This window comes from Trachinotus anak, unplaced genomic scaffold (assembly GCF_046630095.1).
Source record: "Trachinotus anak isolate AG129_WGS33_773 ecotype Australia unplaced genomic scaffold, CSIRO_AGI_Tana_v1 ptg000002l, whole genome shotgun sequence".
Lineage (NCBI taxonomy): Eukaryota > Metazoa > Chordata > Actinopteri > Carangiformes > Carangidae > Trachinotus > Trachinotus anak.
The window spans coordinates 22716965-22742671 of NW_027273853.1; the positions used below are offsets into that span (position 1 = coordinate 22716965).

Sequence of the window (25707 nt, forward strand, 5' to 3'; positions counted from 1 at the left end):
TTTTAGTGAACCAGCCACAGTTGGTCACACCTAATACCCACGTATGGGGTCTGGAAACCCAAAAAGGTGCGTTTTGCCTCACTTGAAGATGTTCTTCTTCAGACGGGGTGAAACAGGTAGGAGTGAGACCTCTGTTTCCTCCCTCTCTCTCCGGGAGACCGCCGTCCGGCTGACGTCACGCCGGTTCATTTATCCGCCCAGCCCGCTCGCTCGCTTCCCCACTCGGTCGCCTGTAGCGGTACACGCCGGCGTCCAGCCCCGCGCACACACGAACCGGAGTCTCAAGTTGAAAAGCCGGGGGGGGGAAAAAACATCGACATTTCGGGTACGTACAGCCTTAAAAATTACGTCCACGAACCGAATGTGCCGTCGGAGTCGTCTAACCGCTGCGGTAACGGGTGTTGTGACGGGCTAGTGAGCCTGTGGCAGCGTGTAGGAAGAGATGCGCCAGAAGGAGGGAGGGGTAGGCTGAGCGCTGCTGTGGCGCTGGCCGAAGATAGATACGCAGATACGGGCACCAAGTTAGACTTCGTTAGCATTATCTTTCACCTTCACCACCGCTGAGACGTTAATGTTACAGTCATTCACCACCGTACACCCGCCTCCCTCCCTCCCTCCTGCCGCCGCGGAGCTGCTGTGTTAAACAATAATCTTAATTTTTAACGGTCGTTTTTTTTTTTTTTTTTTTTTTCCTTTTCTCACCGCTGGTAGTTTGTTTAGCAACTTAAATGAGGAAGGTTAGCTGCTCTGGTAGCACTTTTAACCGAAGGCGACGGTTGAAGCTGAGCCGCTTCACTTTTCTTCTGTTACTTCCAGGTGTGGCAGTAGTCACGTTTAAAAACAGCAGTCTGTGTAGTTTTAAGCTGTGCAAATGGTGACTGGTGATAGTCTAACGATGCGATGCGGCTGTGTGTAATGAGAATCACAAGATACGTTGCCTTCTTTGTTATTTTTTTTGGTTTTTTTTGGGGGTTTTTTTTTCTGGTTTCAGTCTGTGTCGTCTGCTCTGGTACTATACACACAATTGTTTTGCTCAAAACCATCAGATTATCACTGTTTAGATGCCCGATGTCTCGTAATGCAGTAATGTGCTGGCAGTTTGGGGCGGTGATATGGAAATGCTGCCTCATCAGGTTTAATATACTAAGTTAATAGTAAAGTGCGAATGGTTTGTTTACCTTTTCTCCAAAGCTGTTTCACATGTATCATTAACTTAGAATAGACTTCTGAAGGCAGTCTTGTCTCTTAGAGTTGTTTAACCATCACTGCTTCATAAACTATGGTAAAGCCATCTGCACAACTAATGTCCTAGAGAATTCGTGTTTAGATTTATTTATTTATTTATTTATTTATTTTTTTAGGGGTTAACACAACAAAACTTGACGCATTGACATGTCTTTTCTGGTTGTGGTCAATGAGGAACATTCAGTCAAGGCATTCATACATATTCATGAGGAGGGTTGAAAATTTTCTTTTCCACTAGAAGAGTGTTGCGATGCATCTGTAGCTCACTGGCCAGACATTAAGGCATCATCAGTATGAAGTGGTTCTGCGTGCTCAAGATCAGGCATACAGCATTAAGCTATACATGGCTGTTTATACTTGCTGCTCACTCATCTTTATTCATTGATAGCACAAACATGTGACTGTGCATAGTGACACCTGGTGGACTGGGAACATTTCAAGCAGACAGGTATGGAAATGATTGATAATGAAATTGAATGGGATAAGACAGTGCACCATCATGATAAAGTTAGCTGTATAAAGGCGAGCCATAGCTCAGCTTAATGTTCTGGGTTGTAAGCTCTACAAACTGTCCGGCTGGGAACAGCAACAGCCGTAAATCACTGTGCCTCAGACTTCCTTTTTAACACCCCTGTTAGTCAAGAATGGAACAACCCATTGGCTAAGAGTGGTGCTTGCGTATTAACATGCCACAATGGTGTTAAAGTGCATGAAATTTATCTGGTAATACGCACTTCAATGTTGCCAAAAAAGAAATCTCTAAGACATAATTTGTGCAAAATAAATGGCGTTTCATTACAAACACGCAGACAGATCTCTACCTCACAGGTTACCTCTACATTACTTGAGTCTCTGGCTAGCTGCAGTCAAACCTGCTCACTCTCCAAAGTGACCAGCTCTTCCTGCTGTGCACAGTCATATGACATTCCTCACGTCTTGGCTAACGACTGTGCATGATTTGAATTTGACCTGCCATGTGCAAGGATGGTGTGTTTTTGGCAACATCATCATGAGCAGAAGTCTGGATTTCTTACTGGAATAAGCAGGTTATTGTGTACAGATATGACTTGATCTTAGTGTTTGCCGGAACATGTCTACCACCATGGCCTGCAACTGTTGCCTTTGAGTCATCACTTGTCAGCTGTTGGGTAAATCTTTGCCGGATCAGTGTTGACAAAGGAAAACCCTAGTAGGAGAAATGTTGACTGGGTATTGTATGTGTATTTGTCAATGTCTGGAAATCTTTAAACTCTCTAAAGATTTTCCCTTAGCTTGGCAGTGGGTTTTCACATTAGCCAGACCTGGATAGCTCCTCTGAGACTGTTTGTTGTCAAACCTTAAAATTTCATCTGCCTGTAAACTGTTTAACCTCAGCCAGAGGTGCATTACAATGTGTTTGATCAATTATTCAGAGTGAAGATGTGGCATCAGGGATCAACTTGCTGCCAGTCTGTCTGACTGTAAGCTACAGTAGCTCTTTGACAAACACTTGATCAAAGGCCACAGCAGGTCCTGGCAGGGCTCAGGCCTAAAATTATAGAGTTTAGACAAGAGTTTAGTGTTTCAGTCTTGGCTGATTAACTTTCAAGGACAACCATGTAGGAGGGAATACTGCAGAGGAAGACCTACTTTCACCTGTTGTTTTTGTTCACAATACTGCATTTTTTTCTCTGTGATGTGCACACAAATACAGTGTCTTAAACAGGACATCAGCTCAGTGTGTTATTCAGATGTTCTTCAGGACAAGATCCAGAGATTTCTTTCTTTCCATGGTTCATGAGATCTTATTTTTCTCAAACATGGACACACTGGGTTTATTGACAAGGCAACAGGGGGAAACATGAACCATGGTATACTCCTGCCAATGAATGCAGCATCACCCCACCGGCTTGCAGTAATTCTTGATCCCAGCCAAACTTGCTGTCACCCCTCAGCTGTACTAGGGTCCAGATCTGTGGACCAATGTGGACATAATGTAGAGCGTGAAACATGCAAGAGATCTCCAAGGGACCTGAATATAAAATACTACAAAGATTATTATCATACAAGTAGATAAAACTCCATAGCCATAAGACAAAAATCTTTATTTAGGTCATGCTGAATGCTGCTATCACTGTGAAATAAATCACATATACATGAGCCCACTGCTTACAAATGGATGTTGAAAATCACCCGATGAGACTAATTTATCAGCATAATTGACCAGCACAGTGTAGATGATTAATGTCATATGTTTGCACTGACAATGAGTGTCAGTGTCAGATTGTGAAGGACAGCACACACCCTGACTCTACACACTTCCTCTGGCTTGTATAATAGCCCCACGATTGAATGCTTGCACAAGTTGATGCCTAACCACATTCAGTCAGTGTTCTTATTACCAAACAAGAACACAGGAACCATTTTAGATACCTAGAAACTTTACTTACGTAAAGTTGGTCTAACGTTTGCCTCCTAGACCACAGTTCTTACCCCTCTTAAAGCTCTTGCTCTTGAGCTGGTACTTTCTGATGGGCCACGATATGGAGTTGAGTTTGCAATATTGGTCAAACACAAACCTGGTGACAGCTTTTGTCCTTTCTGCATATTTTGTTTAGCAGAGTTCCTCTCTAGCTCAGCACATCAAGAGTACAGACCATAAAAGTATTTAAAGGACCAAAGACATACACATAAAAAAAGCATTAAAATAACATCACTACTGACAATGGCCACACCTAAATCTGTGGCTACATCAACATTAAAATGTGTGTAGTTTTAAAATGCATTGCTTTTGCTATGTTTACTCCTGGCGTCCAGAATACTAGTTTTCGAGCCACTAAAACGGAGACTTTTGGAAATTTGCTGGCCCAGTTTGAAATCTCTGGGTTGTATTGTAGGGTTGTATAAATGATGTAGACACCTACGGTCGCTCCCTAATTGGGTCCTGTCAGCCTCGACTACCAGTGGTGAATGCAAATTATAATCATTACTGACTTTGTTGTCTGTCTTAGCAGCTGTTGTGCAGTTAAATTCGGCATTTTATTGTGCTACAACTGTCTTTGCTGTTTTAAAATGAAAATGTATTAGTGCGGACGTAGTCTGTGTCTTTGACAGTTATCACGAAAATGATTCAAGCATTCACTAACAGCAAGTCCTAATGCCTGAAATCAGGAGTAGCTGAGTGTGAGTGTAGTGAAGGTGTAATGATGGAATACACTGCAGACTGAAGTCATCCTCAATGACCCACAGATGACGTCTGGGTTAGTGTTCTGAAAAAGCTTCTATGATGAAAGCACAATGATCTTTTTGATCATCGTATTAACACTGTAAGACTAACATGGCACATCATCCCTGAAGCCTAGTGCTGGCAGCATGTTGTAGTGATAATTTTCTGCTCCATCTTTTTAATATAAAGTAACTTGAGGCCAGTGATTTGCTGTGGCACTAAATCAGAGTTGACAGCCCGCTGCGACTGAATAAATGAAACTGTTAGCTGAATCTTTAGGTAATTGATAAAGAAACTGTATAAGATGGAAAATGGGTACCTAAAGAGTCAACTATTTTGTTTACATTGCCTGAAAAGCTTTGACTAAAGTTGGTTACAAGATTTTTTTTCTCTTGTGGCACAACAAAGATATAAACTTATCTGAAATCCAAACCCTGTAATGGACTGGTCTTGGCTTGCTTTTTCTTTGTTGTGACTGTGAGGGTAAATCCACAATGTCCCACTTGTTCATAGCCCCACATGTGCAACCTTCTCAGTTTGGATGGTTCACTACATTGATTTGGAAAAACTTCATTTAACTGAAGTTTTCTTTGATTTGGCTGCTGACTCATTACCCATTTTTCTTTAATTTGAGCGCTACATTGTCTGTACATGCTACTGTCACTGTCTCCTACTGCTTTTGAAGTTGGCAAATACTGGAAACTAACAAGACTGAAAATACTGGCAACAAGACTTTAGTTATTCAAGAAAGGGTTGTATTATGGGCATTTTTACACTGTATGTTTGAATGCAGGACTTTATCATCCCTGGGACGGTGGGATAGTGTTTGTCTGGAGCCATTCATGTAGTTTATACTGTGGTTATGTTGTCATAAAATTGCCCCCTTTGGTTCTTTACTATTATTCCTCTCCTGTGTCAGTGCCACACATTCACAAGCTACCTTCAGAGTGCAGCTCGGCCATAGTCAGAGCTCAGCTCTCACAGGCGTACAAGCTGGAGCTGGCCACTTGGCACAGTTGCGATGCAGCAAATGGTACATCTGCAGCATTGGCCAGAGCTTGAGCAGGCGTCCGCGCAGATTCAGTACAGCAGAGGGACTGAGGAGCTGTTCCTCGCTTCGTTCCACAGGGGCTACAGAGCCCACGCAGGCATAGTAATGCTGTTGTCATAGTAGCACAAAATTTTCTATTACTGTTCCCTTTCACTCAGAATTGATGTTTTTGGTGTTTTTGGATATTTTAAATCTGCTGCTCTGTTGGAGCAAAAGCTCTGTATAAAGGCAGAATGTGGTTTTAACTTTTCTTTGCCTTCAGACTGGTGGTAATGTGATATGACTTGCTTTAAACAGTCTGTTGTTGTTGGCCAAACTCTTCACTTAAGCTGACAAGTTGGTCCTAAGCGAGACCTGAGAAATGTCTTCACACTCAAGGACCCTGTTCTCAAAATCACAGGAATGAATGTAAACTTAACCCCTGACTTCCAGCCTCCACTTTGGGTAGAAATCCAGTTAACACTGCTCATCCTGTATTGTGGTGTACTCCCTGGTCTGTCTCTGTGCAAAGCTGAATAACTGGTTTAACTGTAATTACATGAGCAGTGAGGCAGCCAGAGCTCAAGCAAGTGTAACCACAGAATCAACCATTAATATTAAATAGACAGGTAAAGTCTGCAGGGAGGTTGAGTTGCATTTTTATCATGACTTCAAAATAAATACCAAACATGATTTTTAGCATTATCTACCTTTTTTTATGAATCCTATTTACAGTGTAACCTAGCTAATCCGTGATAGCTGTAATTATAAACTGTTGGATTCAGACTGACTAAAGTATTTAGTTTTGGACAAAGGTGTTTTGACATCCTGTTAGCTGTTGACACTAACCAGCTCACAAGGACAGTTGTTCTGTCAGGCACAGATATGACTCAAGTCCCACTCACAACAAAACCATTTGTGATCCAAAGAATACGGCAGACACTGCTGCTCCTGTTGCTCATGATTTTTTCTGCACCTGCTCACAGACAATAGACATTTGTTTTATCTCAAACCTTTGGAAAACATTGGTTTGCATGTTGTCACTTGGTAGATAAAATGACTGGGAATAGACAGTTGCATTTTATTTTGTTGGCCATGTTGTGGTAGGTTTTATGAATTCATATTACTACAGTTTGTTTTATATAATAATTTTGTAGACCTTTTTTGCAGAGGGAGTAATGTTTCAGTTTACTCTCTGTTCAGCAGTATTCAGCTGCGTTAAAATATTTGTATTGCTTTTGTAAAGCAGACTTGGGCTTCACTTTGTTTAGATAACTGTAACTTCTATATGTTAAGTCACACCTGAGCCATTATAAGAAAACTGGCTGAGTTAATGATTAGATGAGTTATCACCTGAATGGCCAGTTATCAGCTCTTTAGTGTGAGTCTACTTAAAAACCAACATCATTTGAGTGATAAGGCTCATGTTGATGCCCATTATCATGCATACACTCCACATATCACAAAGTGAAGAGCTTTGTGCTTTGTAATCTTTGTTAAATTAACAAATGTAATTATCATTTAATCCTTTAAGACACTTTTTAGGCAAAAAGCATTCATTTGTCCCAGCTTCTCATATGTAGTATATGGGTTTGTCTCAAAGAAAACTAGTTGCCTTTGCCTATGGGAAATTATATAATGGGCATTTTGTTAAGTTTTGTAGATAAAAAATGGAGAAGTGGCACTTAAATGGATGATTAAAAAATAAGCAGTAATTGAATCCCTTACTTAGGACAAATACACATTTACCAGCCTGTATACTTGATTAATTGATGTTGCACATTGAAGGATTTAGATAAAGTTATTTATATTTTGTTATAGTAAAAAAGAAAAACAAAGTGTTAGCTATACTATTGATAAAGTCATTGAAACATTAAGTAAAACACCACAACTTTTACCAGATTTTGGTTCAGTTATTTGTTTCACCTTTGTCCAGCTTATCCATGTTTTCAAGGGCTTTTAGTAAGAACAACTTTTATTTGTTATGCTTTGCTGACAGAGGGCAGCTGATGAAAACTGGCTGGTAAAAATAACCTCATTTCACATCTGACATTTGAGCAGTTCCTCAAATGCTGGAGTCTGCACAAGACTTCACCTCTTTCGAAGCTAAGGTCCTGACTTCCTTTACAGTGGATCTTTGTCACTTAACTTTTCATAGTTCCAGTCTCCACATGGAACACACTTTCTTGGAAGTTCAGGCTTGAAGTTCGTTTTATAATTGTAATCATCCCTTTTGTCTTGTGTATTTTTTTTTTTTTTCCTGTGTAGGTGGAGTGGTGTTGAGGTGCTCAGTGAGCAGGACTACAGGCATCATGGTGAACATCCCAGAATACTATGCAGGGAAAAATGTGCTGATCACTGGAGCGACCGGCTTCATGGGCAAGGTACAGTTGCAGCTGAATAAGCCATTAGCCAATAGGAAGTGACTGAACCCAGCAGTGTGAGCCACTGGGAGAGGGAACCTGTTGGAAATCCTTAAGACTGCAGCATGTTTGAATGTGATGCAAGCAAATGAATGTAATACTGTACTTCTTGCTGCTTTAAAGTTTACATGATTCTGCTCAGTCAAGGATTTCAACAGTGTATTTCAGCCTGTAGTACACACAGGAAGTGCATATATGCATGTCACACACACACCATAAAGTAAAGCAGGAAGAATGAATATTGTCCTTTGACAACAAGTGCATTAAATTCCTCAATTAACATTAGTCTTCAATTCAATTTTTCAAAAAGCACAAACATTTTTTGTATATGGTTGATAATTGTGGCAAAACATTAATATTACCACCTTCTAATGAAACACAGTGTCCATTGCTTTTAATTCTGTTTGTGTCTGTCTGTTCAGATTGTCTGGAGGAAGGACAATTCTGTTCTTATGATTTTTTTTCTTTTTAAACTAGTTTACTTCTCTCCACTTCTGCAGTGGACAACAGTTAGAAGTGGTGTGCATTTTTGAACATCAACTGAACAGGCCAATATGTAAAAAATGGATATTGTACTTTTCCTCCCTGCATAATTTCAAGTTTGTCCTTAATTATTGAAGGTGCTGCTGGAGAAGCTGCTGAGATCATGCCCAGGAGTCAAAGTTGTGTATGTGATGGTCAGGTCAAAAGCTGGACAGAGCCCCCAGGCTCGCATTGCCGATATCATCAACTGCAAGGTGAGAAGTGGTGTAAGTGGATGGGAGAAAATTATCTCATTGGTGTTTTTTGGAGGGCATGAGGAATAAAAGGAGAAGTCAATCAGCAGCCGGTAGCACCAGCTAGGTGTGAGTTCAAATGCAGGTTAATTTGAACATAGTACAGGTTCGTTAGTAAGTTACGCTGTAATTTAGGAAAAACATGTACCTCAACATTTCCATCTCCCCTGGTTAGGCCATGTTGTTGGAAACCCAGAGGAAATTATTCTGTGATATTTTTATCTCAAGCACATTTCCTGTGACAGACTGATCCCTCCTCATTTAGAGCCCCCTTTGACTAAAAGGCTTCAGGAACTATGGAAACAGAGCAGCTAATCTCAGGAATTACGCAAGGAAATAAAAGTCCCTGTTGCTCATGAAGAGCCATGAAGAAATGCAGTTTTCACACATGAGAAAACAATAACACAAAGTCATCCCGTTGATGCTTGTGTTTACTGTTGCGTAACTGATGTTTCAGTTTGATGTAATGAATGAGTTAAAAGGAGATGTGACGAGGTGGAAGAGGGATCTGTAATCTCCACAGCGCTTGTGTTTACAGTTGACAATCTGACTAAGAGCAATGAAACTGTCAGCAAATAGTTTTATTTCTCTTGTTTCTCTCTCTGCTTCCTCTCTCTGTCTCTTGTGTTCTCAGCTCCTTTGCACCCCCTTACTCAGTTTCCATCCACCTTTTTTTTCAGGCCCATTTGTTGAAAATTATCAAAAAAAATCAAAAATAATGCAAAAACTTTTTCAACTCGACTGAAGTGGATAGTGCAATGGAAATTATACCGTACATAAAGTATGTGACTTAAACGTGAACAGATGAAAAATGGCGGCAGACAAAGAGCATCAGCTCTGTGTGGTGCAATGAGAACTCATCCTTCAAATTAATACATGAAACAAACAAAAATGTCATAGTTCCATGATGTCTTTCTACATGTATTTTTCAAAGTTTAAAGTTTTTAGTTACTTGTTTTATGATTGAAGCAGTACATGTGTTCACAGGTTCTTGGTCCCCTGGGGTGGAAATGCCCTATTTAATGAGACTTGCATGCACACTCAGTGCTGTGCTACTGTGTTACTTTGATTAGATAAGGCCACAAGATTTTATGCTGCATGCACTCAAGATGGTAATTCCTGCTTTAGGTGTTGACTTCAGAGTTTCTTCACCATCAGTGATGTTTTCCACAGACCTCTGTTGACATTTTAATTATTTATGACCATACTTTTATGTGACACAGCCAACCGCACCTTAGTGTGAAACATCAGACCATGGCAGAAGCAAATCTTGAATTATGAATGAGGTAATTTTAGACAGACAAAACAAGTAGTATCATACAATAGCTTATTTTTTAAAATAAAACAGTCACAGGTCTCTTAATGTCATCCTGAGGTTTGTCATTCTGGAGGTTTATCTATCATTATCCTAAGGATGCACCAGATGAAACATCACTTGAAACGATTCTGTGATTCTAGTCGACTTAAGTCAACAGTCAACTATTTACAACATGGCACAGTGCTCAAATCAGTAGCTTCTAGATAAGAGGAGGGAACAGAAGAAGTCACCCATGGTAAGAAGGAAGCTGTAGAGCTGTGATCTGTTGCAGGAGGAAGAGATGGAAAGTAAATTGTTCTGCCATCAGCCAAACACTGCTGATAAACCGGCTTCAAGGAAAGGAAGAAAAACTTTCACAATGATCTGTACACTGAATAAAAGTCTCACGATTTATCCCAGTACTATAACTTTGATTTCTTCATTTTTCCACTCAGTTGTTTGAAAGGTTGCAAGAGGACCAGCCAGACTTTGCAGGGAAGATCATTGCAGTCAACAGTGACCTCACACAGCCAGAGCTGGATCTGAGCAAAGAGGATCAGAGCATCCTGGCTGAAAACGTTAACATCGTCTTCCACTGTGCTGCCACCATCCGCTTTAATGAGCCACTCAAGTGAGTTAATTTGTTTCTAAGATATGCATTTTTTATTGTTGTTATCATTATTATTATTATTACTATTATTATTATCAGGAATATATGCATCCTTTTCCTGCCTATTTCTCTCTAGTGGCACAGTTAACTGTTACTGTTTATTCAGTGAAATTAATGAAATGTCAGGCAGGTGAATGTTTAATATTGTGGGTGTTTACTTGTCTTGGCAGTGAAAGTAGGGTGGTGTTGACAGATTGGGCCCATTGTTGTTTGCAGTACACAGAGATACTTGTCACCTACCTGACACCCATCCCTCAGCAAATGAGTTTTTCTGTAGGAAATTGGCACAGGGAACGTATGGACTTCTTGACAGATTTAAGATTGTGTTTAGGAGAAAGGGAGAAAAAAAGCCACACTTTCGTCTGTGGTCACAAGTTTCTATACACATAATGAAACTTAAAGGTTGAATATTTAGGGAATTAAGAATATTTGCATTGTTTCTCAGAGCAAGACAAAAAAATCAACATCAATCTTGTGTGTGGATTAAAGGCCAAGGCTGGTGATTCTCTATTTTTGTTACTGTCAACAAATGTCTATGTATCCAGAACCTGGTTTAGTTTATCTGCCTGTACGATGTGGCAACCCACTGTGACGTCACCCATTGTTTGGTGAACTAACATTTTGAAGCCTCAAGTAATTTGGTTTTTTGAAACCAGAAGAAACTGTATCTGAACAAGAAGGTGGATCTAAGGAGGAGTGAGGGGTGGATCTGACCTGCTCTGTACTCTGTCCTGATTGCGCATACCCTGCTTAAAAAAATGAACATCATGTTTTATTGAAGAAGTCTTGAAGCTAGCGAGACCATACATTTATTTGGAAAACATTTACTGAGGTAATAAATTAAGTGAGAAATAGAGACGTTTTCCCATAGACTTAAATACAATCTGACTCCTTTTTGTAACCAGTGGAGTCGTCATTAGATGGAATGCAGGTTTAATGCACTTCCACATTGGCTTCACTTTTCAGACCTGTAGTCTACGTCCATTTTTGTATACGGTTTATGGTCTGTACCATAGAGCTCCACATTAGTGAGTTGGACTGAGTGACATCATTATTCATTATGAAAAATACAGGCATGTAGTTTATCTATAAACAGCTCTATCAATGACTTTCAGCCTGCAGCCTGTGAGGCTGAGGCCACTGTGCGTGCTGGGACATGTTCTTCTGTTTACATTGTTTTGCTAGTATGTTGTGCAACATATCACAAACTCTTGATTTTAAACTAACATCTCAATGTCTGGGGCAGAGCCTGAACAATACGAAGAGTATGAACCTGTGTATGACACACTGGAAGAAATGTATCAGGACACGATGGATTCATAGACGCATACTTGGAGTATTCAGAAGAGAGAGTGCAGCAGAGACATGCTGAGAGGGAGAGAGTGAGGGCACCAGTGGAGACTAATGTTAACCCGTCAACTGACAGCAAGGCATTGAGCTCCCCAAACAGAACTATCGGAGACTGTTGATGCAGCTGCAGTCAGTGCTAAGCAGTGCCAACCATGGCAAAATGTTGGTGTTTCAATGAATGGGATCATCTGGAGCCAATACTGCAGGAGCTGCAAGAAGGGAGAAACCAGGATTAACTTTCTATAGAGTGGGCTGCTCCACCATCACCAGCTTGACTGAGAATGTCTGTCGTAATGTACTGGACAAACTGAAATTGATGTAGACCAAACCTTGGCACGAGATGAAAAACTAGAGGTCCATACCATGTACCATAGCGTTTATTCATCCATTGTGTCAAATTTGTCAGCGTTAAATTTTCTCCTCAGATATGTCAAACAATCCATTCTTCTTTCTCTTTCAGAGATGCAATGCAGCTGAACGTCCTGGCCACCCAGAAGATGCTTGCACTGGCCCACAGGATGAAGCACCTGGAGATCTTCATCCACATCTCTACAGCCTACGCCAACTGTGACAGAGAGCTCATTGAAGAAGTCGTCTACCCTCCCCCCATCGACTACCGCAGACTCATCGATACTCTGGAGTAAGCTCATGTGGACCGTCTCCGGTTATACTGCTACAAACTGTGGTGATGGTTGACTTTAATGGTCTGGTTTATGTGGACAGATTTGGGGATGGACCAGTTGTTAGGATGCAGTAGCGTGGGATTATGGAGGTTTTTAAAAGGATTCTGTCTATCGTTGGCTTGCTTGATGCATAAAAAGGAAGTGGGAAGGTATTATCAAGACTAATGTCAGTGATAAACTGAACACACCAGCTTAGCCATGGCAGTCCAGTAAATGGCTGCTTAGTAGCTCTAATGTTGGAGAGGCTGCCAGTCTCAGCTGTCGAGCTAGATTAGTAAAGCATTAGAAGCCTGCAGAGTGAGTGGAGATTAGTGAAGTGATTGAAGGATTGTATGAATGGTAACGCTGAGCTTTTGAGGGAACTTGTGAGTGTGGGTGAGACAGCAATGCTCTGTTTGATAGATAATGCATACATTAACAGACCGAGTGACTTTAGTGTTGGTATCTAGGTGTTGTAGGATGTTTGAAACTAGTCTCTAGGTGGATGTGCTGAGTATTTCAGTTTTACATTCAGGGTGGTTCAGTGGGACTGTTTACAGCATAAACTGTATATAAAGATGGAAGCAGCCCCCATGACATCACTTCTAGGTTTCTGTAGAGCGGTTTTAAAGCTCAGAGTGGGCTGCTCCGCCATCACCATCTTGGCAGTGCCTGTCTTTGCCCATTTGTGGATTAGCTGGAAGTTTAGACAAAGAGGTGGGGCATGTGTGGAGTGGTGCATGCTGGCTTGTAGCAAACATTTGCTCACTCACCTGTCACTCAAAGCAGCCATAATAAGCAGCCTTATTAGAATTTAAATGGGTGAGTTATATAAATATTCACCCTCCCCTCATGAGAGTGGAAATTGGCTATAGAGACCAAAAACGTTTTTGAACCAGACTGTAAACATGTTTACTTCTGCTGTAAAGTTGGGCTGTTTAACATGGAGTCTATGGGGATTGGAGCCAGCCTCAAGTAGCCAATCAAGGAACTGCAGTTTTGTTTTTGACTCTTTGTGTTGCCTTCATTTTTCAGCCCTGGAGGCTGCAGGTTGTTTGCACTCATGATTCAAACCTTGTTCTTCATCTATTAATTATGTGTAATCATGGCATTCAAATCTTTTTCCTTTGCTATTTCCTTGTTCTCAACAAATCTCAATAAATGTGAATTAAAAAACATCTTAGAATACAAATTTGTAACATACATTTTATTGATTAATATCATTTGGAATAATTGGCTTGTTGGATTGTGTAAGTAACCAAATGAGCCTCCCTCTGTTTTGGGAATATGTTTTGAAACAGCCACTCAGACAACTTATTCTGTTATGAACACTTAATAAAACACTAACCGCAACACCTTCTGGTGATCACCATGGCTATTTAACAGAAACACCACCAGCTGATCCTGATGCTGTGTGGGGCAGGGAGCTGGTTTGAACAGCTGTTTGTCAGGCTGCTGTAGAAAGTCTCTCATGCTCTCCAGCTCTGTCAGTCCTTCACTCTGAGTGTTAGATTAGAGAATTGGTCAGATATTTGCAGTAATGTTGGCACAAGGTCAACATAAGCAGGAGATGTCAAGCTACACAACACATTCTCACATCCAGTGGAGACAGGAAGTTAGGACAAAGAAAAGAGTCAGACCACTTCCTTGTTGCTGAAACATGAGGTCAGTAGAGACAGTCAGGAAATGAGTAGACAGATGTCTGGCAAGAAACAAAGGTCCCTGAGGGTGTTAGTTATGCAGTATGCATCTTAACTACTTTGTCAGTGTAGCTTTGGCTTTATTTACATTTGTGTCACTAAGTACAATCACATTTTTATTTATTTATTTATTTTTTTTTTCTCCAGCTGGATGGATGATGATCTGGTATCTACACTAACTCCCAAGCTGATAGGAGAGCGTCCCAACACCTACACCTACACCAAAGCCTTGGCTGAGTATCTGGTGCAGCAGGAGGCCGGAGACCTCAACGTAGCAATTGTCAGACCCTCCATAGTTGGAGCCAGCTGGAAAGAGCCTTTCCCAGTGAGTGATTCAGGGTATTAGTGTTGCATCGGGTTTGTTATTGTTTTTTTTGTTTTTTTTTAAACCTTAAGCCAGGGAGAGAATTACTGCTGGATAGAAATTGTTCAATACCCCAGAGTAATTGTACTTGCTGTTTAAAATGTCCTGGTGTCAGTACATCTCCCGCTCTACTTAGTGATACAGCAGGAATTTTTAATGTGTTTAAAAGTGTTAAAGGAAGAAATGTACTCTCTTAGAAAAAGGTCATGCTTAGAAAAGTTGTATGTATATTTTATATTTTGCTGCCCTTTAAGGCAGGGTAAGAAGCTGTTGTCACAGTGAGCAGGGAGAGAAATCATTGGTACAAGAGGTCAAAATATATTAAAAAAAAATAAAAAATTACCTAAACAGGTAGCAAACAAGTGGTCATTTGTTTAATACCTGCTGTGCCACTGTGTATCCCTGTATCAGCTTAGATCCAACACTTCCTCTGTTCCTTCTCTGAGAGCACAATGCCTCATCACTGCCAACACTCAGGTGATCTTTCCTGTTGAGCAATGAACACGATGATGGTGGGAGTCAGAATGTGAGGAATGTGAAGTAAAGAAGCTTTGTACACCTTTGCACCTGGCCAGTCACTGTGGAAAGCAGAGGGGTGGTTGGACTTCTGGTCTAGGAAAGTTTGAGACTTCAGGCAGCACAGAAAGCTCCTGTCTGAATATCTGAAAGGGACATTTCAGTTTTCAGAGTCAGAATGACTCCTAATGTTTGACATAAAATACATTTCTGCTGGTCCTCACGTCTTCAAAGGGCTGACTGAGACCCAAGACTTGGTTTTAGGATTGGGGTTAAGCATTTAAGTTGTGATTGGTCAGTGGTTACAGAATGTATTATGTCATAGTCTGACCTCACAGAGATAGAAGTACTTGTGTGTGTTTCTGTAAGCCTTTATGATTGCATCTAACAACTAAATGATATTTTATGTTGATTAATTAGTTTTGAAGATGTCCACAGGTTAATTTTCTAATTTTTTTGTGCCAGTGAAAATTATTATATATATACTGGAGAAAAGCAAACAGTTTCTTTCATCTGACAATTTCTATACAGCAAATGTTTGACTTTTTGATGAGTGACTAAATACTGACAATTTGTTTAGTCATTTATCGAGAAAAAGCACCTTTTTCTTTTTGTTTCTCGATGAATCAGCTAACTGTTTCAGGACTAATTTATGCTGCTCTCCTCTGACTGCTCCTGCAGGGTTGGATTGATAACTTCAATGGACCAAGTGGAATATTCATTGCAGTAAGTACTGGATGAAAAACAGTTAAGATGGTTGTGCTAATCCATGTTGTTTTTACTTAATGACACAGTATAGGTTGTTGTGAGCAAATTAAAAAATATTATGATTATAATAATTGGGCCTATAAAATGTCAGGTAAAAAAATTTGTTGTAGTTAAATATTTATAATTTCCCAAAACATCATAATATTTTCTTGTCTGCCTAAGAATCCAAAAACCAAAATATTCAGTAACCTATCATTTATGACAAAGCAGAAAATCCTCCTATTTAAGAAGCTGAAAATGACTTATGTTTAGCATTAGTGATTTTCTGTTGATTGAATAATCAACTTAATCATTTCAACTCAGGCACAGCACCCTTATTGGGCTAAATCCTGAAATATGTTAACTCACTGCAGCTTGAAATAGTTGAATTGATATGTTGACACATTTGCTAGACTATTAAATGATTTTTGACAAACCAGTTTTTTTTGTTTGAACTGACATGCACAATTAGATTGCGCTGGCTCACTATCACCGGCTATTTCTCCTATTTTAATCTTCTCATGTTGCAGTGGAATCAGTGCTGAACACAAAGAAAATCTGTAACATCTAAGTTTATAGCTCCTAGGACGTTGTGATTCGAGTGTGCAGAAGCTGCTTGTGTTGCAATGTTGCAGTTGGTACTGGCCCCTTTTTGTTCTCGATCTGTCGGCTAGGAAACATTAGCAGTGGTATCTGTCGTCTGTCCCTCACCCTCTGTAGGCTGGTAAGGGGATCCTACGCACGATGAGAGCGTCGAACGATGCTGTGGCTGATCTGGTGCCTGTGGACGTGGTCATCAACGCCACGCTGGCTGCAGCTTGGTACTCTGGATCACAAACATGCAACAGGTTGGCAAGTCTCATGCATGTTCTCACATATACATCTTGTAGTCTTTTATTTGTTGTGGATTTGAAGTTGCAATGAAATGTTTATTTTTCCTTTTACGTTTCATGTAAGATAAAATATGAAATATTCCCCCTTTTCTTCAGGCCTAAAAACATCCTGGTGTACAACTGCACCACCGGTGGGATCAACCCGTTTCACTGGGGGGAAGTTGGTATGGCATCTCCTTTATCTTACCTAAACACAGCCTCTGCAAAAGCCCTTGAGAGGGGAAGCTTAAATGTGGTGTCTAATGACATAACCTGACTGTAATCTGATCCACTGCCTGACACACCCAAACTAGGAGCTTGTGTTCACCTGTTCCTTATGGATCCTGGTTTAGAGCTGGAGTGCTGTGGTATTTCATCACACGCTTAAATAGAGGTCACATTGTTGGGAGGTGATTTTGGACATGTTCCTCAGATATTTAACGATCACACCTCTTCTCCTTTTGGAATACTATTCACATGATGATGATTGATACTCACTCCTATACTTAAAAATTACTAATACAGATTTACTGGTTTATTTTTGAAATTTGAAAATGAGATGAAATCTGGGAGCACCGGTGCAGCCATAAATCATGTTACAACTTGCACAATGAAATAGTTGACTCAGCAGGACGTCATCATTTGTGTAAACATCTCATAGTTTTTAACTGTTGAAATGATTACAGGAAGAATGATTCAGGATGAAAGAACATTTTGTTAGAACAATGATTTAATACTTGCTGCTTCCTAAACAGTCACATTAATTTAAAGTTGCACTGTGATGCTATTTTCCTCTGCCACCCTAAAAACTTGTGTAGTTCAGCTTTGGTTTATTATACAGTTCAGAGCTTCAATTGAATGTAATCCAATACAATAACCAATCAGTAAAGAGATTTACTGATTCATGATTTCTTTCTGAAAATAGTTTGACCACATTGCTCGTTATAGTAGCCGTTGTAGAGCTTTTGATCATATCACATGATCCTCTTTTAAGATGTTTGTCATGTTGCACTTATTTCACACATCAGTCTTACAGTCTCCCATCAGTTTACAGGTCTTAGAAAGTAAAAAGGTGTATAAAGCCTTTTGTGAGTTAGAAACAAAAGGCTTCTTTTTTAAGCTCATTCCTTATTCGTGCTTAAGACTTGAAGCTCGAGGCTACATTAGCCACTGGTAGTATAACACACCTGAAGCTCAGACTTAACTGTTGACAGTTAATTTACATTGTGGCCAATTTAACCAAGGAGGAAAAAGGTGTTGAATAAGAAAAGATGGCATCTCTGGTTCTGCTGCAACAATGTGGATCTTCTTTTTTTTTTTTTTTGCCTTTGTGAAGCTCAAGTACTTTTTGAGACATTAAAGTATTGATTTAACTCAAATTAACTTTTTAACTCAAATTTTCTCAAATTTTAGGCCACTTTTGCATTGGATGTCATTGTAACATAATTAAATGTAAAATACATTTGCGTAAACAATGAAGTGATTTAATTATTTTTTTTAAATATTCATGCCAAATGTGGAAAGACACCTTTCAGTCAGGCATAAAAAAAGAATCTGTATGAGAGATCCTTTACTGCTCATTGATGACTTGTGTTGAACAACCTTCTGTTTCTTAGAGTACCATGTAATATCCACATTCAAGAGGAACCCCCTCGAGCAGGCCTTCCGTCGGCCCAATGTTAATCTCACAACCAATCACCTAATCAATCAGTACTGGATCGCCGTGAGCCACAAGGCTCCGGCCTTCCTCTATGATCTGTACCTCAGGCTGATTGGACGAGAGCCCAGGTAACCTCATCATCGCCGACCCGGATGTGCCGTACCTCTGCTGTTTTTAACGCCATACCCCAACCCCTTCCCACTCCTCTCCATACACACACAGACACACACACACACCTCTCTGCTGCTTTACTCCTGCCACTTTTCTTTTAGTGTACTAGGCTAACATCGTAGCTACGATGCTAATGAAGACGCTTGTGTACGGTTCTGTTGGGAGTTGAAGAGTGTATAACCCAGCTGCTCTCCAGCTCGCACAGTGGATTACTGATGGGTTCTGCACTCTTCACATGTTGCTACTTGCATTGTTAGTTTTTTCAGTTGGGTTCCCAAAATGTCAGAAGGAATGTCATCTCAGTCCAGCTGATAAGTGGACTAAGGTGGACTTCAGTCTGAAGATCCCTTTGGCAACCCAGCCCAGGTGTAGGCCCTTTAGAAAAAGAAAAAAAAAAGACACACAATAAAACTCTGCTAGCTGTGTCTCAATACTGAGTTAACTACAGCTCTAACGTTTAACGATCCAGATCCCTTCAGAAGTCATGGTTGGTAATGACAGGCTAGCAGTGTTATGCTGTTACACAGGGCCTGCATCTTGCCTAGTATCAATAAGAGGGGAAAACACACATTCTTCTTCACCTCGTCCTCTCTGTGTCCTCCTTGTCCTGTCATGTGTATCTCTCTCCTACAGAGTACTGTATAAACATGACCTTCAAGACCAATCCCTTAGAGCAGGCTTTCAGAAGGCCCAATGTCAATCTGCGCTCCAACCCCTTTACTAATCAGTACTGGACCACTGTCAGCCACACGCTGCCAGCCCTGCTCTATGATGGCTATCTCAGGTTGACAGGCCGCAAGCCCCGGTAAGGTTGCAACTGCCCCCCCCCCTCCCTCTTTTGCATCCTCTCCCCCTCACAGTCAGTCCCAAGCTTTCCCACATGTTCCAACCCCCCTATGTCTTCTGTTGTTGTTTTTACTGACTGATTGTGTGGGATGGGGGGGAACAAAGGAAGGTTATGGGGCAGAAGAAACAAAAGTTTTCTGTGTTTATACTTGGGGTCAGTTGAACTTTATTAACAACGACAGAGTGTCATGACAACACAGTTTGGTTTCAATCAGAGCATATTTCAGCCTTGCTCTTGGTTTTTTGGGGAATGTCTTTTGGGGAAACTTTTATTCAAAGAAGTTTTGTGAACAAGCCATGCTGTGTAAACATGACCGCCATTAATGTCACCCCATACTTCTCACCCAATCATGGAAAATCCTGAGGCACCATGGCACTCTTTGGTCAGTCTAGAAAGTTGAGTTCATAGGAGACGGTTTCTTTCCCACTGAAAACAATCCCTTTGCATGTAAATAGATTGACATCCACATCTATGCATTCTTTTCTCTCTTTCCTACTTTATTCTTCCGAGACAGAGGTATTTCAGACGTTGCCAGACAGTGCCTAGTTATAACTTTTATAATACAAAGGGTTCATCGGTCAAATTGCACATAGTGCTTAGATGTCTGAAATTACTTTGGCTCAGTAGCTAACGTACATCCTAGGGGTGTGATTTGATCCTAATTGGGTATGTCACCAGCTGTAAGTAATTATACCTCTGCCTCTATGTGCTTATCATCTGTGCATGTTTGTCACATCCGCTGAATCACTCACCTTCGCTGGAGGAATCTGAGTCATCTCAATCTGCCTCGATTTAGTTTAAATGTTTTAATGACAGCATTTCATCACAGATATATCAAGCCTATCATTGTAACACAGCCTTTTTCATAATAAAAAAAGCTGAAGTGGCTGCAACCATGCAGTTCAGATACAGTTCGAAGCTCACCAATAACAGTAACGTGTGTGCAGTTTGAAGACTCAGATACCCTCTTACAGTCTCACCACCAATTCTCACCCTAACACTTAAACTGGTTGAATACTCACTTAAATTATGATCCACTGAATCAGAACATAGAGGATTGAAGTGTATTAACTGGATTCACTTGTGTTAACAGGAGGACAGTTCATACATTTTGGGTTTGAGTTTTAATTACTTTTGGTAAATACTCTGACCTCAATTTGGTTCATGGGTCCATTTGTCAGTGTGTTGTCAAGTCACAACAGAGGTTTTCTCAAGGCACTTTTCAAATAGAGGAGGTGTAGACCTTCTCTTTATAGTATTATTTAAAGTGTCACAACAATTTTCTGTCCTCCTGTTCTGCCAACTTGCCAGATTAAATCCAGTTATTCCTCAGATGATTTGTATGAGTCACTGTCCCCACGGGAGAAATCATCACAATCAATTGAACATCCTTCCTGATTATTTGGAAAATTTGTAGAATAAATCTTTTAACATTTCTGAAGGCTCTTAATGTACACTAGTTTATTTGTGTGATTTGTCCCCCCCCCCCCCAATATATCCTGCCCACCCTCCCTCTCTGTCTGTCCTATCTTTGTTCATCCTACCACCTCTCCTCTGCTTATTCACCACAATCCTCTCTCTGCTGCTTCTCCTGAATCGTCCCTCTTTTACCTCTGTAAATTATCTTCCCTTTGGCCCTAATCACCTTTTATCAATTTCAACGTTGGTCTTTTCTCATCGTCCTCCACCTTCTTGCTCTCTCCTCCTCCTCCTCGCTTCCCTTGCTAAGGATGATGAAGACGATCACTCGCCTCCACAAAGCCATGATGGTCCTGGAGTATTTCACCAGTCACTCCTGGGTGTGGAACACGGACAACATGGCCATGCTGATGGCCCAGATGAGCCCTGAAGACAAGAAGGTAGGGACACGTGGCAGTGATCTCTACTTCACATAATTCACACTCTGTCCCCCTGTTGTCCATATCAACACCCACCACACGTCAGACATTCACGCTCTTGGGATGGCAGACAGATTCATAACTGAGTGCGTTGATGTCTGGTAGTGAATTGGCTTCCATAGAGTGAGTCATTCATTCTGATGTCAGTTTGTAATGAAAGGGGATGTTGTTCAGTAACTGTCTGAGAAATACTGTAATGGTTGAGCATGTTAGTGGACTGAAGGTCTCTGTACATTTATTGTCCCTGTTATATTTGACTCACGTTTGGTCTGTTTTTCTCTTGATGGAAACGCGTCTGAGGATAAAACAATCTAGTTCTATACATTATATTATTAAATCTAAAGTAGTCTTTGTTTTTTTGTTTTAAAAATGTATCCAATGAAATCAATTTTAATTCTTAAGCACCTTTCCCCCTCACAAAAAAAGGTACAGGCTGCTTGGACATAAAGGAACTTTCAGTCCTTGACCACTGACAGAAAGGCAGATGTTGCTAACTCCAAAGCCGTCAACAATAACCTGACCTCACTGTTCACTGGTCCAACCACAAGCCATGTGCCGCTGTGCCACTGATGAAGTTCTACTCTCCCCTCATGGTGGAAGGCACCACTAGTAGTTAGATTAGGAGTTAAAACTGCCTCTGCAGGTCCCAATTACAGCCAGCTGGAGCCCTGTATAGAGTAATTTAGTAATTAACTGAATTCCGCATTTTGACTTGTCACACTTACTGAACACTTTATTAGGATTTGATTGTTAAAAGCCGATGGCTCCTACAACAGGACAACTACCTAAAGCAGATCTCAAAATCCACCTTGAAAGACAAGAAACACAAAATGAAGCTGATGGAACGATCCTCACAATCTAATTATCAAATGTTGGCATGCTAACAGGCTAAACTAAGATTGTAAACGGGGTAAATAGTACCTGCAAAGTATCAGCATGTTAGCATTTAGCATTATTGTGCCTAAGAACAACCACACAGGCCTGTGTGAGTAGACCTAGTCATATTTTGTCTTTTCCTAAATTGAAGATAATTTTTGTAATGTAAAAAAATTTATTTTCAATTTATGATTCACATCCTAATGTAATTATATTTAATATAACTTTGATAGTAAGGACTGTGTTAATGTAAAATGTATAATAAAATATTTTTTCCTCAGTTCATATCTTTGGAAACTTTAGAATGTCAGCACCAGCAATATACACAGAGGTTTCTGAGAATTCTGACAGAGTGTACTGACTGTGTCTTTCTTTCTGCAGGTGTTTAATTTTGATGTGCGCCAGCTGCACTGGGCAGAGTACATGGAAAGTTACTGTATGGGCACCAAAAAATACGTCCTGAATGAAGAGCTGTCCGGCCTGCCTGCTGCACGCAAACACCTCAACAAGTAGGAATCCATGGAATCAAACACGCGATTGTGCCGGCACATATAGACCCAGGAGGAAATGCTCTTTGTGCTGAGCTCTGATGAGCTTTGTGATTCTCTGTTGGAAACAGGCTTTTTACATCTAGGTCACTATAGATAAATCTATGCATTAGCGCTCACATATCCTCTCAATTTCCAAGTATATCACTTCATCCTTCCATTAAGCACTGGTGTCTTTTGCATTTGTCTGGGATGTGAGTTTTATCCTGCCAAACTTCTCCTAGTGGAGAACAGCAGCAGTAATTCTCTTGACTTTAACACATCTCATGTAAATAATTCAGCAAAGTGGATTCATTAAAAATGGCACATAGCATACCTCAATTTAAAAAGAAATAGACTCAAGATATGATTTGTGTTTGTTAAGTTATTTTTCTACGACACTGAAATCTTCCTGTTGAATTTAATAATTTCCTTTTTTTCCAGGCTGAGGAACATCCGCTACACCTTCAACACCATCCTGGTGGTGCTCATCTGGCGCGTGTTCATCGCCCGATCCCAGATGGCCAGAAACATCTGGTACTTTGTGGTGAGCCTCTGCTTCAAATTCCTCTCCTACTTCAGAGCTTCCTCCACCATGAGATAATGAGCCGGGGACACAGTGGAGGATGGCGAGGTGGAGGGGTGAAGGAATGAAGAAAACACTGGCTTTGGATGATGAAAGGAACCGCAACTGAGAGCCATTAAAATGGTACCACCCTGTCTGCCTCTGGCCTCGTGTTTGCCCTCACACTCAAAGATAAAATGGCAGCATTAAACACCGTGGACACAGAGCTACTGGACAAGCCTCTAAATGTTGCATATCTCAGATCTGTCTAACCTGATGGCTAGCATTTCATGCAGAGGGCATGGATTTATCTCACATTGCTCAGACTAACGCTCAGACTAACTGCACTCGGACTAGTTAAAGAAGCAGGACCACACACCCTGATTCTGTTCATTTCCAGTCACTCATGTCCCTCACTGGTGCCAGCTTTACTCCGGAGCACTTCCTGTAAACCTGCTCCATCTTGTCTTTCTGCTTGCCTGGCTGGCTGTCTGCAAAACAAAGCTATGCACTGGATGATGCTCTGCTGCAAAAATCCTCAGCTGGTTTTGAGTCAGTCCAGGCTTCTCGTCCTGTACTGTGGGGTTTTTTCTGTGTATGGAGTCTTTCATTAAAAAATAACCACTTCAGCTGCTGTATGGGTTACATTTCTGTCACCTGAAAACATAACTCCAAGGTTTTGTTTCCCTTTGTTTGTGTATTTCTCATCACTTTCATGGTAGTAAGTTCTATGAATTGAAGAACCTGTTTATAATAAGCAGGCTTTTCTGGACAGGCAAAGCATGAACTTTACTCAGCTTCTCGGGCATTGTAGCTGGTTTTGCACATTAAATTGAAGGCAGTTGAAGAATGATTCTGGCCGCGGGATCATTGTTCAAACTGTCTTAATCCCATCCCCAACACCAAAGCCATTTCAACCAACATTTATGACAGTTGCTCTGACAGCTTGGTGTAAAGTGACAGCTAACGTTTGGGTTTGGGAGCTCGCTTATAGTGACCTTTCTCCCATCAACAGTCATTGGCTTTCTTTCCCTCTTCCTGCTTGGCAGAGACGCACCCTCGACAATACTGCGCACTTGTGTGTCCCTAGTTGGATCACAGTGGCTGGTTTCCTAATTTCAACCAAGCACAATGTAGATTATAACACGACGGCTTTAGCCAGTGCCTCTAGGTTCTTCTTGCTTCAGCAGATCTTGCAAATCATCTTCTACAGGTTCCTTTTTTTTCTGTCATGTCTGAAAGTTATTTGTGACAATCATAAAACGCTTTTTGCCAAAATACCTCTTAACTAACAGATTCGTAGCTCAGTAGACGATGAGACAGGTGGAATTGAGAGGAGAAATATTGTCACATCTGGCTTCTTTTCCTCCTGTATGCCTAGAAATGCATATTTTCATCAATGGTTAACATCTGGAGTTGCACTCTGAATTTGATAAAGCTACCTGGAAAGTAGTGTAACTAACTGTAGCTCAGCATCTTTGTGAAAGGTTTTGTTACCTTGGTGATTTTTCTTCTATAAACGTGTTAAAGTAACATTTATGGGTCATTACTTGCCATGTTATTGGTTCATCCTCATGTCAGTCACTTCTGTAAAGGTACGCAGGATTTGTCATTTGTGGTCATGCTGTTACAAACTTCATTCAGTTGCCTTCATCATTCATATTTGCCTTTCCAGAACAAGATATACGCTGGTTACACAACTGGTAACAGGAACTAATATTCTCACATACATCTGTGTTTCTATAGGAATCACCGTTCAATGCCATATTAAGTCTTCAGTTTTCCCTAAAACTGTCTGAAGAAGCAGGCCTCAGCTGTGTGCTGATGTTTTGGTTGTGCTTGCATGTGTCTTCTCAGCGCACTTTGGTCTAAAGCAACTCTAAAGCAAACCTCCGTTTGTCCTATGAATGTCCTTGAGTCATTAAGGAATGTCGCTTTCACTCTCACAGCATGAGCCGATTCTACATAGGATCATGCTATCAGTGGGGAAAAATACACAAAGATTTGTGTAAGTGAGAATTGTGCCTGAACTTTTTGTCAATATTCTAACAATGTGAAAAGAGAGCAATCAGATCTATGTTTTCTAATTATTTTGTGTACAGCTCTATTTAGGTAGACTTCAAAGTATAACAGTGTATTTTTGTGCTGATGACATTGCGTGGCTATTTTACTGACACAAAGCTTACTGAACCAACTTGCTGTAAATAAAACTTAAAAAAAAAAAAAAAAAGTAAATATGTAAAAATAAGTGCAGTATGTCCAGAGCTGAATTTAACTGTTATGAGTTGTTTGATGCTGTAAATGTA

The 25707-nt window shown here is 40.6% G+C and overlaps 1 protein-coding gene across 4 annotated transcripts; it reads left to right on the plus strand.

Annotated features, from left to right (window-relative positions):
• Positions 1-168: 168 nt before the first annotated feature.
• On the plus strand, positions 169-25636 carry far1 (fatty acyl CoA reductase 1). Of its 4 annotated transcripts, none has more exons than XM_071506520.1 (13): positions 169-329; positions 7755-7864; positions 8524-8640; positions 10432-10607; positions 12457-12636; positions 14506-14683; positions 15920-15964; positions 16706-16833; positions 16975-17042; positions 18474-18645; positions 21265-21394; positions 22691-22818; positions 23281-25636. In XM_071506520.1, the coding sequence occupies exons 2-13, from the start codon at positions 7793-7795 to the stop codon at positions 23438-23440; spliced, it is 1554 nt and encodes a 517-aa protein (XP_071362621.1). In that variant the 5' UTR covers positions 169-329; positions 7755-7792; the 3' UTR covers positions 23441-25636. The 4 variants fall into 4 exon arrangements, with proteins under 4 accessions (XP_071362621.1, XP_071362630.1, XP_071362636.1 ...); XM_071506529.1 differs by lacking the exon at positions 18474-18645 and adding an exon at positions 19322-19493; XM_071506535.1 differs by having other exon boundaries at positions 176-325; positions 7749-7864.
• The last annotated feature ends 71 nt before the right edge of the window (positions 25637-25707 follow it).